Source organism: Pagrus major, chromosome 1 (assembly GCF_040436345.1).
Source record: "Pagrus major chromosome 1, Pma_NU_1.0".
Classification (NCBI taxonomy): Eukaryota; Metazoa; Chordata; class Actinopteri; order Spariformes; family Sparidae; genus Pagrus; species Pagrus major.
Genome location: NC_133215.1, coordinates 33,886,035 through 33,898,080, shown reverse-complemented (window position 1 = coordinate 33,898,080; position 12,046 = coordinate 33,886,035). Strand labels below are relative to the sequence as shown.

General features: G+C 40.0%; 1 protein-coding gene and 1 long non-coding RNA gene across 2 annotated transcripts in view; one reads left to right on the top strand and one right to left on the bottom strand.

Annotated features, from left to right (window-relative positions):
• sorcs3a (sortilin related VPS10 domain containing receptor 3a) overlaps nucleotides 1-12,046 on the top strand; it is a 288,150-nt gene that overhangs the window by 166,855 nt on the left and 109,249 nt on the right. Inside the window, exon 5 of the mRNA XM_073476289.1 lies at nucleotides 2,957-3,115. Within this exon, the coding sequence (XP_073332390.1) occupies nucleotides 2,957-3,115 (159 nt within the window). The remainder of the gene's footprint in view (nucleotides 1-2,956; nucleotides 3,116-12,046) is intronic.
• LOC141004650 (uncharacterized) overlaps nucleotides 1-12,046 on the bottom strand; it is an 81,746-nt gene that overhangs the window by 14,395 nt on the left and 55,305 nt on the right. The window lies entirely within an intron of this gene.

Here is a 12,046-nt window from a genome sequence, read left to right as displayed (position 1 = left end):
AGTGAAAACATGATAGCTAAATGTGGGTGATTAAGTCTTGATCCATGGTTAATGAGCATATTGCAGCGACAACTCTATGCTAAAGCCTCCTGTCAAAGACAGACTAAGCCCAATTGATCTGACGTGACATGGTTCATTTGCTGCGGGGTGTCTCTTTCCCTCCGTCTCTGATCTATACCTCCACTTACCTCATGATCCGACAACTACCGCCTTCTATCTCTGCTCTCCAGCTTATGCACAGGCTGATAAAACAAAACGGTTATCCCTCCAACCTCTATTGATTTGGTATTGTTACCCTCCTCACTCGCCCGCTTCCTCACAAAGGCTGAGTGGATGCTGTGAGGGAAATCTTAATCACCCTTTGCAAATGCTATCCGTCACTGTGATTTTGGAAGTGAGTAATTATTGTTTGAGGGTGATTGTTTTAGTAGGCAGGAGAGAAATTGGCCACTGCTTCTATTCACGCCTTTGTATTGGCTTCAAATTGGTTGTGGGTTCTTTCTAATCGCAGAGGCGACAGACGGAAACTGGCTTGTTACGATAATGTGTAAGGTTTGGGAATAATGTGGCTGTTTTCACACTTACATGGTGGTAAATGAGTAATGTGAATGTGACAATACTTTCTAGGCAAGGTTCCCAGTATTAAAAGAGCACATTGTGAGGCTCCCTGAAACGAAGCTCAGGAAAAGATGATCTAACAGCACTGCAATTGAAGGTTATAGTTACACAGAGAACGTAAAGAGGTAACACATAACAGTGATCATTCAGCACAAGGCTTAAATGGGAGCAGGGGTAGATTTTAATATGAAATGTACAGTATGTGCATAGACCTCTCCAAGACATTTCTCCCTTTCTTTTTGTACTGACAGTTGACTCAAAATAAGCCATGGTGAAATGTAATTTGCCATTCATAAGAGACTTTGCTGCTTACTACAATATTATAGAATATGATTACTGCTTAAACACTGCAAATTACATCTGACAAGCCCCAAAGACACTGGCAGATATCAGGAGGTCGTGCCATACTCAGTGACAGGTAATGAATGGTGAGATCATTGAGCCCAGGCCAATGAGAAATCCAGGTTGAGAATTTGCCGCCTGTTTATTGGTGCTTAATGAAAAACAATTTATCTAAATCACCACGAGGGAAGGTTCCTGGTAAAAGCTCTGGAAAGTGGGCTAGCATTTCTGTCAGTGACAAATGTGTGGCTGTTTTTCCAATTCAAATTGAACTGACGAGAGAGAACACAGCCATTTGGGCCAATTTCACCACACAATCCTCGTAGAGGCATGGGTGTTGCAGTTTAGGTCAGATAAAAGATGCAATACTGAGAGATAAATGTCTAAAGCTGCTCCAGTCCATATTTCACATTAATAATGGAACAAATTAAATATAACGTAACCCATAGAGAATAATCACTCGACTCTGCAGTTACACACTCCCCTCTAATCAACAATGTTTCCAGCTGCTGTTCCAACAGCTTTGATAAACCCACTATACATCAACTGCCCTCTAGGGGTGTGAATCTTGGGCAATATCATGATTCAATTCAATTCCGATTCTTGGGATTCTGGTTTGATTCAGAATCTATGCCTGTATGTGAGGTTCGCTTTGGGTTGGTCGGTCTCAGCATCAGTATTTGACGGGTTGGGACTGAGATTTAACAATCAATTATCATACACATTGGACCATTAATATTAAAAAGAGACACCACAAAGGATTTTGCATGCCAGCTCACATATTAGCACTTTTCTACCTTTTGTGCATTTGTATTTATGGTGTACATCCTGTTTTTTGTATTCATAATTTCCATTTTGTGTGTATTGTGTGTTTTTGTTTACTTTACAGACATTTTCCCATTGCCTTGTGACTGACAATGAGGCTTTCCTAATGTTGATAGTATATCATAGCAGCATATACAGTTTAAATGATTACAGTTTTAAATTAACCTTATATCTTAGGTGTGATCATTTAAATCCCTGTTGTATCTATTTAGCCCTACAGAACTGCAGAACATCCAGTTGTCTGTACTGAAAAGGATTTATTTTACATTTAAAAGTGTATAACCTTTTATCATGAGTAAATGTATTCAATAGCCCAACCTAATTCAAAAGAATACACATTTCTTAAAACATTTTACACACCTTTTCAAACACCTCTTCTTTAGTCAAGGAGGAATTCCTGTGACCATTTTATCTCCTTCCACAAAGACTCTAATGTTATTAGTGGGATTCTTATTGAATTCTGTAATAACTGTGATAGCTGTGGCAGAAATATTCCAAGCATGAAATTAGGGCTTCTACCACTGTGGCACTGTTACATTTGAAATTACAATTTTATTGGAAAGAGAAACGCTAAGAAATGACATGCTAAAGGACAAGCTGATAAAGAAAATAACATACAGTATATGCAGATTCATGCATGGCTGCTTAATCCCTTGTTTGCACAGCACTTGATTGTAACTGGACTATAAGCTCTATCACTACACTGTCTTAAAGTGTGTCAAAGCATTTCATTTTCTGTGTGTTTTGATTGTTCTGTTTCGTATGTTTTGGTTTACGCATTATTTCACCTCTCGTTGCTGTGAAGAACTTTAATCCATTTGTGGAGAAAGATGATGAAAGCTCTGATTCTTCAACCCAGAGTGGAAAGGAAGAGCCACAGAGCCATGGCAACAGAAGAGCTAGAGTCACACTCATGAAATGAAGCTGGAAATATAGAGTTGTTTGCCAAGCAGACGCCTGAAGTGTGCCAAAAGCCAGGCCTTTTCTGCTGACACTGCTCCTGCCTCTAACATCCCTCTCCCACTTTCTCTCATCTCCCTATCTTTCCACCTCTTTACTCAAACTCGCCCTTCAAATCCTTTCTTCTCCCATCTTGAAAAAAACTCATACCAACTCCCTCACATGTGTGCATATCCTATTTCTCCTCCCTCTCTCTTCTCCTGGCTCTCAGATTATGGTGTTGACAGATCCGGAGTTTGAGAGCAGCGTGCTCATCAGCTCTGATGAGGGAGCCAGTTACCAGAAGTACCGTCTCACTTTCTACGTCTTGAGCCTTTTATTCCACCCCACTGAAGAGGACTGGGCCTTAGCCTACAGTCACGACCAGAAGGTGAGATTGCGCTTGATGTAATTTTTTTCTTTTCTGTCCTGGCCACAAATTGCTGCATGTGATATAATGACGTCTCTACCTTTGTGTTGACAACAGTACATATTCACCAGGGCCTGTAGCTTTCATCAATTTAGCCAATTACCTGATATTAGCTCATTCACTTGCTGAATATACATCTTGTAGAATAAAATAAATTCTAAAATAGTGGTGTGAGCCTTTATTCACCTGACAAAGAGAAGCAGGTCTTTACTCGAGACTTGATATCATTGGAGACCTTTATTTCTATATCCACCCATTATTGTTATTATTATTTATTATATCTAATTTATTAAAAACTTCAAGTTTCAAGTTTCAAGTCATAATGCAGCATAAAGGCACCACCAAGGCCACACCAGTATTTGCCCTTGTATTTTGATTATATTAGTACTTGAATGTACCTGCTGCTATGATACCTAATTCCTTTCGGGATTAATAAAGTTATCTATCTATCTATCTATGACTATGACCTAATTCATTTCAATAGAATGAGTGGATTTTCTCGTGGAGGTGGAGTAAATTTACCAAGGTTAGCACAGAATATTAACAGTGCTGAACCTTAAGGGAGAAGAAAATCCTAAAGGTTCATAATGGACAGTGTTGCAAAATTGTGTATCACAATCAGTGCACTGCCAATGTGAGTAGAGGTAACCTCTTTGTATCTGTTTTACCACAACCAACTGCAGCCACCACAAGTAGTCAGCATTTCACTAGAGCTGCAACATTTTTTTTGACTAGTTGTCAGCTATTAAATTAACTATCTACTCTGATAATGATAAAAAGAGCTGAGTTTTTTTGAGAAAAAAGCCTCCAGCTTCTTAAAGCAACATCATGTAAAAATTGTCATTTTGTGCAATTTGGCGCCCCCTGCAGTTTATGAGTGCAACACCACTGTCGTTAATATCCAATACATTTGTAACAACTTGTCTGACGTAATGTGCTAACAAAAAACAAAACTCATTACGTCATAACAATGTTATGTTTTGAAAACTTGTATCTTGAAGTAAACATGTATAGTATGTATGTGACGCTGGGATCCTACCCTCTCACTGAGGTTACATAGTGCAGAGACACCATTCAACCTACTGCATGACACTGTACCATCAACATGATTTTGAAGCTGTTATGTTAAGGTAAAAAAGTTCAATAATGTTGCTTTAAATGTGAATAGTTTCTGGTTTCTTTACTCCTCTATGACAGTACAATGTATGTATTTGGGTTGTGGACAGGACAAGAAATTTGAGGACATCACATTGGTCTTTGGGGAAAACCAAAGGCAAAACCTGGCAACTACATTACCTACAATGCAACGTAGCCACTCAGTTACAGCACTGGAGTTGATTTATCAGACTACATGCAGCTTTCTCTGAAGCCACAAAAAGGATTTATATTACTTTGAGGGCTGGGACTTTATCGCGTTAATTACGATTAATTAATTACAAAAAAAATAATGCATTTAATCGCAATTTATTTTTGCACTCCAAACAGTGCGGAACGTTGCTCGTTGCACTCGTTGCAGTTACCGGCAAACCCGTAATACTGATGCACAGGACACAACACGAGAAATGGAAACCGATGAGAAGTCGTTGCTGGGTTCGGTGGGTGGAAATTTTAGTTTTAAAAAACTACCGGGTGGAAACCTGGATAAAAGCACAGTTGTGTGCAAATTGTGCAAGAAAGAATTTGCCTATCACCGGAGCACTTCCAGCCTCCGCTACCACCTCAATGCCAAACATGTTGCAGCTAGCACAGACAACACTCCTAGTTCGAGCAGGCAGTGTCGCCAATCCACACTCGACAAGATGACAGGGTTCAGAGCCAAAATGAGCAAGTCCACGACTGACAAATTAACAAACGCACTGGCGAAGTGGATTGCAGTGGACTGTCGGCCACTCTCGGTGGTAGAAGATCAGGGGCTAGAAGCGGTGCTACAGATAGCGTCGTCTGACCCACTTTTCTGGAATGTGCTGTACTAAGTGCTGTTTTTTATTTTAATAAACAAAAACAACGGTGTTTAAGACATAGAAAGTTTACAAAAAGTCCTGAAAAAGCTTAAATATAGCTAACTTGAATTTATTTTGTGCCTTGTGAACAATGCAATCATAATATTCTTTGTTCATATTGCACTTTATGTTAACACTCAGTGATGAAAATAGACACGATTTTGTTGTTTAAGCTCATTTATGTGTCTATTTATTGATTCAGTCATATACCAAAATCCATTTAAATTGAAAAATGTTGCTTCTCGTGTCAAATATTGATATGCGTTTATTGAGATTAATTAATTACAATGCCGCTAATTAATTAGATTTATTTTTTTAATCGAGTCCCACCACTAATTACTTTTTCACATATGCAGTAGACTCAAGACCTTTAAACACACTTTAATATATAACATTGGTGGAGTTAAAAAGTATGGTAGCTTATAAAAGCATGGTAAACTGTAACCATCTGAATGACTTCATCAGAGTATCTCTGTTAAAAATAGAAGCTTAGCGCTCTGGTGAGTGTGGCACCACTATGTTGTAGCACTGATGGAAATGATGCAGTGGGAATCTGCACAGTGCTGCATGTACAATGCAAGGCATTACACTAAAGCTACTAGTAATTTGTTGATCTGCCTTGGCTTTATTTGGGACTGGCCCTTATTTTGTCTGAACAGAGCAGAGACTCAGTGATTATCTGGGGCTTGTTTGGCACAGTGTTTGAGATTGAGATTTTTTTTTGGAGGTAATGATATAGACTGCATTAGCCAAAAACACCATCAGTCGCTAAAAGTTATTATCTGCCTCCCATTTTCCTCACCAGTCTTCATCATGGCGTCACACAGTATGGAGCCCTGCACACCATCTTCACACAGTGCTCTTAGATTGTACCAAGCAATTAAGGTCAATGACTTTGACCTGAGGTTGAAACCAGTGCTCTACAGGGGGGGATATGGTGCATGTGGGTGATGATTGGTGAACAGTGGTGGCTGAATGGAACATGTCAACGACAACACTTTGAAAAGGATTCTACTGCGAGAGCCAATGTCAGAGAGAATTAACACTATCTGAGATGTGATCTTCTATCAATCGGAGAAAAATACAACTTATATTTTATATATAAAAATATATTTGTTAATTGAATTTACCATATCTAGTGGGTGTTATGACTCTGGTTAATTTGATTTGCAATTTGCTTTCCTTTCTTCGACTGTAGTCTCACATCTACCTCTGAATCTTATTTTCACACACATACATTCAGCCACAGACAACAAAGTAAAAGTCTAAAGGATCATAACTTTAATTTGAGCTCTTTTGCTTTGCTCCAACATTAAAACTTAGCATGAAGAATTCTGCTGCTGCTATTTTAAACTGCAGAAGTAACTATTAAGATTAACAAGGTAGCCAGGTTCAAGAAGTTCAAATCCCTGTGAAGTCTGGGTGGGAGTGTAGTTGAAAGAGAGGTGCTGTGCGCCTTCAGCCAAGGTTCTGGGCATAACATAAAATTATTCTGATGGATTGCAAGGAGTAAAAACTACTCATCAGTCACAGCTTTTACATTACTTCAACAAAGTCTTCCCTAATGTTAATTAAAAACAGCCCTTATCAGCCTACATTATCAATAACATTTACAGCGTATACAAAATATGAGGTGTGCCCAACTTGCCCATGAAATAGACTCATAAGATCAATGATGATAACAGCTATTGATCTCACTGATTAAATACATCTCAGTCATGAAGGCGGGTATACATCAAGCAGCAGAGTAGAAAGTTGAAGAAGGCGAAGGCGGCAGAGGCTTGGATTTGGCAACTAAACATTAACAAGGTAGCGGGGGTCAGCTTGTGTGAGTAAATGACTTATGTGGCTGTACTAGGCTTGATTACCACCTCTGTTTCACCCATTTTCATCCCACTCCTGAATGTGTCATCCACATACTGCACATCCCCAGGGCTGTTGTTGCAAATAAAGAATATGTTCTTCATCTAGTTAGTGAAAAGAGGTTTACACAGATATTAGTGGTTGCTTAATTCGACCTGATTTCCCCCTACAGCCTCGACACTTCATCTCCACTGTTGAGCCAGCAGCAAGAAGCTTTAATATGCTCATTTTCAGCTTGTAACCGGCTAATAGTTTTCAGACTGGGTCACTCTGAATTTAATCATCTGTAAGTTGGTGCTTAGCTGTGGTTAAGTGCGGCCCTGAGGACTTAACTTTGAAGCAGGAGTGAAACTCTTTAGTGAGACATCAAAATCCATGTCAGGACAAATAGGCTTGAGTGGAGTATTTGTTGTAATTCTTGATTCTATGTTCTGACTTCTTTTTTAACATTAACATTCAGGTCAGTCCCCTCCCTGAGTAAATTGAGGTATTTTTAGGCTTAGAACTCTTATTGACCTTTTCAGCTCTTATCTCCTAACTGTGAGGGGTTTGTAGAGACAATTACCTATTGATGTGGTCCCAAGTTGGCTTCTGAGAATAAGGCCAATGTTGCTGCTGCTGCCAAGTGAGTGAGTTATGTAAACAGGCTGACACAGAAGAACAGTAGAGGGAAGAAGCTCCACACATTGAATAAATAGGAGTTGTCTTATTTTATTCTCTGTGAATTGTCTGAGCTCCCAGTAGACTGGATGTTGGGGTATCTTGCCCAAAAACCTTTACTTTTTTCTCTTTTTGACAAAAGCCAAGATAAGAACAGGATGTTTTTTGCTATTTCCTCACTTATTCATGAGAGACCTTTCTGGCCTTTAGCTGACGTGAAAACTATTATAAATCTGATGGTGTGTTGGCAGATATTTAGCAGCATTTGAGGGATATTGCATGGGAATATATTTCTCTAACAGGGAAGAAAAAAAGAAAACATTTCCCTACAAGTCACTAGTTGTGGCTTTGTAGCAAATATGTTCCTATCACAGCAGTGAACATTACCACTGCTTACGCCTCAGTAAACTTGAGAGACAAGGCCATGACTCTCTAATGGACTGTATGGTGATTAACTTATCCAATAATTGCATCAGAGACAAGAGTAGAGAGTTGTACACTGTAATCAAAAGTTGCTGGCAGTCAGCAGTTTCCTTATGTGAATGTATGACCTATGACAGAAAGGAATATTTTCCTAGCAACTATTTGTCAGTATTCATTATCTTTATTAAAGAGTTATTAAAGAGTACTCCAGCATTATACCATTTTACCTCCATTAGTTGTGAGAAATAGGTTGATGCCAATTTGTCAAAATTTGTGCAGCAATCTCAGAGATATCCTGACTTTCTTGACCTTCAGAATGGAGTTACAAGGGTTAGTTGTTGACGTCCTGCCCTATGAAATGGGACAACCCTTCAAGACCCTCACATGTCATCAGCAGTCATCAATGGTGTTTAAGTAAACAGATGCAACCAGACATTTCCAATATGCTGTCTTCAGCTGCGGTGATTTCTATGTCAATCCTGGTATTGTCACAATGCCATTTGCCATTTATCTGATGAAGATAGAAAAGCATGGATGCTTGCAATTCATTCACAACTTCACGTTATCAATCAAGCCATAAAATAAACAAGAACACTGCTTCATTGCCTGACCACTAGCAGTGCTTTATAGGCTTACATTAGCAACCTGTGCTCCTACGCTACCAGTCTGCACTGATATTAGAGGAGTGGTACCAAGTGACGCAACTTCGCTGCTAGACTTAAGTCAAAATTCAAGCGTCATATATCATCAACGGTAGGAATGCAGCAGGGAATATTTGCCAAATGCCACTAAGAATAAAGCACAGCAGAGGCTTATGGAAATGGCATTACTTTTGCAGGTATTTGGCCAGAAACCAACAACCCTTTTTCCTGCCAAACTGTGTAAAAGACCAGCCTCGCCTGCCCATTAAACAACACGACTCTTTCATGGTCAAGTTAGCAATAACAAACATGCGGCTTCCAGGTACATTTTCAAAACAAAAGGCACCAAAACTACTGGGTTATTTTTAGGAAAATAAAACAGTCACCATCGACTATTGACCTCAAGGGACTCCAACCCCAGTCACCTGGGTGAAAGTCCTTTGAATAAACTGCCCATTTCCCCCTGAAGGGAAAATGAATACCCCAGTTGACCCCGACTATTAGTTGGCAATCCATCCAATAATTGTCTGGAGATGTCCCTTAAAACCAGAAGAGATCACTTAAGTAGTTGGGATAAATTATCTGAGAATCATGAATTTTGTCGAAATCCATAGGTGTTGAAATAATTCACAGAATGACTGACTGACATTGAAGCCACAGTCCCAGTGACATCAGTCGAGTTAATTTTTATCACATTTTCCCAGACATGTTAAACTGGTTAAATGCACCTTAAAATCCACTCTAGAATGCACTGTTACTTTGCTCCCTTTCCTGATTTACAGTCATATCATATTAATGGCATTTTAAATGATTTGGTTTCAGCTATTCACAAACAAGATGACTTCATGACTATATTTTTGTTTCACATTCATGTTCTAAAAAAGTGCCTGTCAGGAGCCTGCCACATCATGAAAGTACACAGACTCAGAAGGTGTACTTCCTGCTAGCCTGCTGCAAGCTGACCAGCCTGCAGGAATAGAGGTTGCACTCTGACAAATTGAAATTCCCCATCGTCTCATTTCCTTTGAACCTCAAGCAGCAAATAACAAAACTTGCACTTTATAGAAACAAAGACAGCCACCAGTGTATATTTGCGCCACAGACATTGAGGACAGGAGCTTTCATGGTGCAGCTCAAACTCATAAGGAGTCATCCACATGGAAATGTAGTGCATACTCTCACCGTACCACAATTGCATTACCCTATGATGGTAAATAACAAACCCTAGGTCCAGGCAAACATTTAATTTGTGTGTTTGTATTTCCACTGGAGGAGCAGCAATCTATTAAGGCTGAGGCTGCTGTGGCAGGCAGCTGGTGTCTCAGTGGCTACAGCAGCTATATTACGCTGGAACACATTTGGGATTCACCCAAAGCTCTTAATGGCATTGAGGTGACATCCTGCTACTGACAGAAGGATTAATGTTCTTCGTCAGGTGATAGATGGCTCAGAGTCAAACAGTAATAATACAATAGATCATGACTAAATGATCATAAAGGGAGCCATCTTTGGCAAGTTAATGCTAGACTATAGAAGAAGCACACTTAATATTGAGAGGAAACAAAAAATTGGCAATGTTAAATCGGTTATCCAGAATGTGCATTTGCAGTTATGTGAAAAGGCATATTCACAATCAAACAGAGAGTAAAACCAAACAAACATCAACATAAGCCTGAGGGGACAGCACTTATAAAAAGTAAAATACACTGCTAAAAGGAACACTTTAATCACACATCAGATCTTGATGAACGAATTATTCAAGTTGGAAATCTTAACTGATGTACATTGTATAATCTGTTGAGAGCAAAATGACGTTACAATGGTCAGTGGAAACCAAAATCATCAACCCATTTTATCACGGCAAATCATAATGTGACTCAGTAGTGTGTATGACACCCACGTGCCTGTATGCACTCCCAACGAATGTCTGGGCATACTCCTGATGAGTCGGCAGATGGTGTCCTAGGGGCTCTCCTCCTGTACTTGGCAGCGTCGGATGCACCGATACATAACGTTCCATACGTAGGTGCTCAATTGGATTCAGCGGACCGAGAGGGCCAGTCAATGGCAACAATGTCTTCGTCATCCAGGAACTGCCTACACACTCTGGACACATGAGGCCGTGCATTATCCATTGTCCTGCACCAGGAAGAACCCAGGGCCCACTGCACCAGCATAAGGTCTTACAATTGCTCTGAGGATTTCATCACGGTACTTAACAGCAGTCCATCCAACGATGTGCCTCCCCAGAACATCATTGACCCACCGTCAAACCGGTCATGCTGGATGATGTTACAGGCAGCGTAAAGTTCACCATGATGTCTCCAGACTCTTTCATACCTGTCACGTGCCCAGTGTGAACCTGCTCTCATCTGTGAAGAGAACAGGGTGCTAATGGCGGACCTGCCAATTCTGGTGTTCTCTCGTGGATGCCAAGCGAGCTGCACCGTGCTGGGCTGTGAGCACAGGTCCCACTAGATGACATTGGGCCCCATGCCACCCTCATAGAGTCTGTTTCTGACAGTTTGGTCACACAAAACTAGATAAAAATCAGTCAGGAAGGATAAGGAGAGAGCAATTGTCTGTGGCCACCACATGCAAAACTGTTCCCTTTTGGGGGGTTGTCTTACTTTTGCCTCTCCATTGCACCTGTTGTCACATTCATTTGCACCAGAGCAGGGGAAATTGATTCACAATCACTTTTGCTTCTTAAATGTACAGATTGATATCCCTGAAGTTTAACTGACTTGGTGTTATACTGTGATGATTTAGTGTTCCCTTAATTTTTTGAGCAGTGTATAAACTTGTAAAAGAATGAGATAGTGAGAGATGACATCAGGTCAAGCGTGGCTTGATTCATCAGGAAATGTTTGTTTGATAGTTTTGTGGCATCTGTCATGATGAAACAGGGAGAGGAGCTCTGAAATTAAAGGAAAATTGTGGATACAGTGAAGCATTGATGGCTACATGGCAAGGAGAGGCAGGCAGAACAGATGGAGTAACTTGTTCTGATAGAATAGCAGATATATGTTGTCACTCCGTTGTCAAAACAGCAGATGGAGGTGCGCTGCCAGGCCGATAGTGGAGTGTATCAACAGAAATGAGAAAAAACTTTTCTGCTACTTGGTAACCCAAACTAATGATTAAGTTTTGATGAACACTGAGTTCATGGAGTTCTGTTTGCTATTGTACATTATTTTTTGTGTTGTTTCCAAATGCTATTATTGTGAAATAAACAATATACAATATTTTTGTAATACCTGTCTTTAGCTGCCGTGCAAGGCTGGCAAAGCATGGCAGCTAAG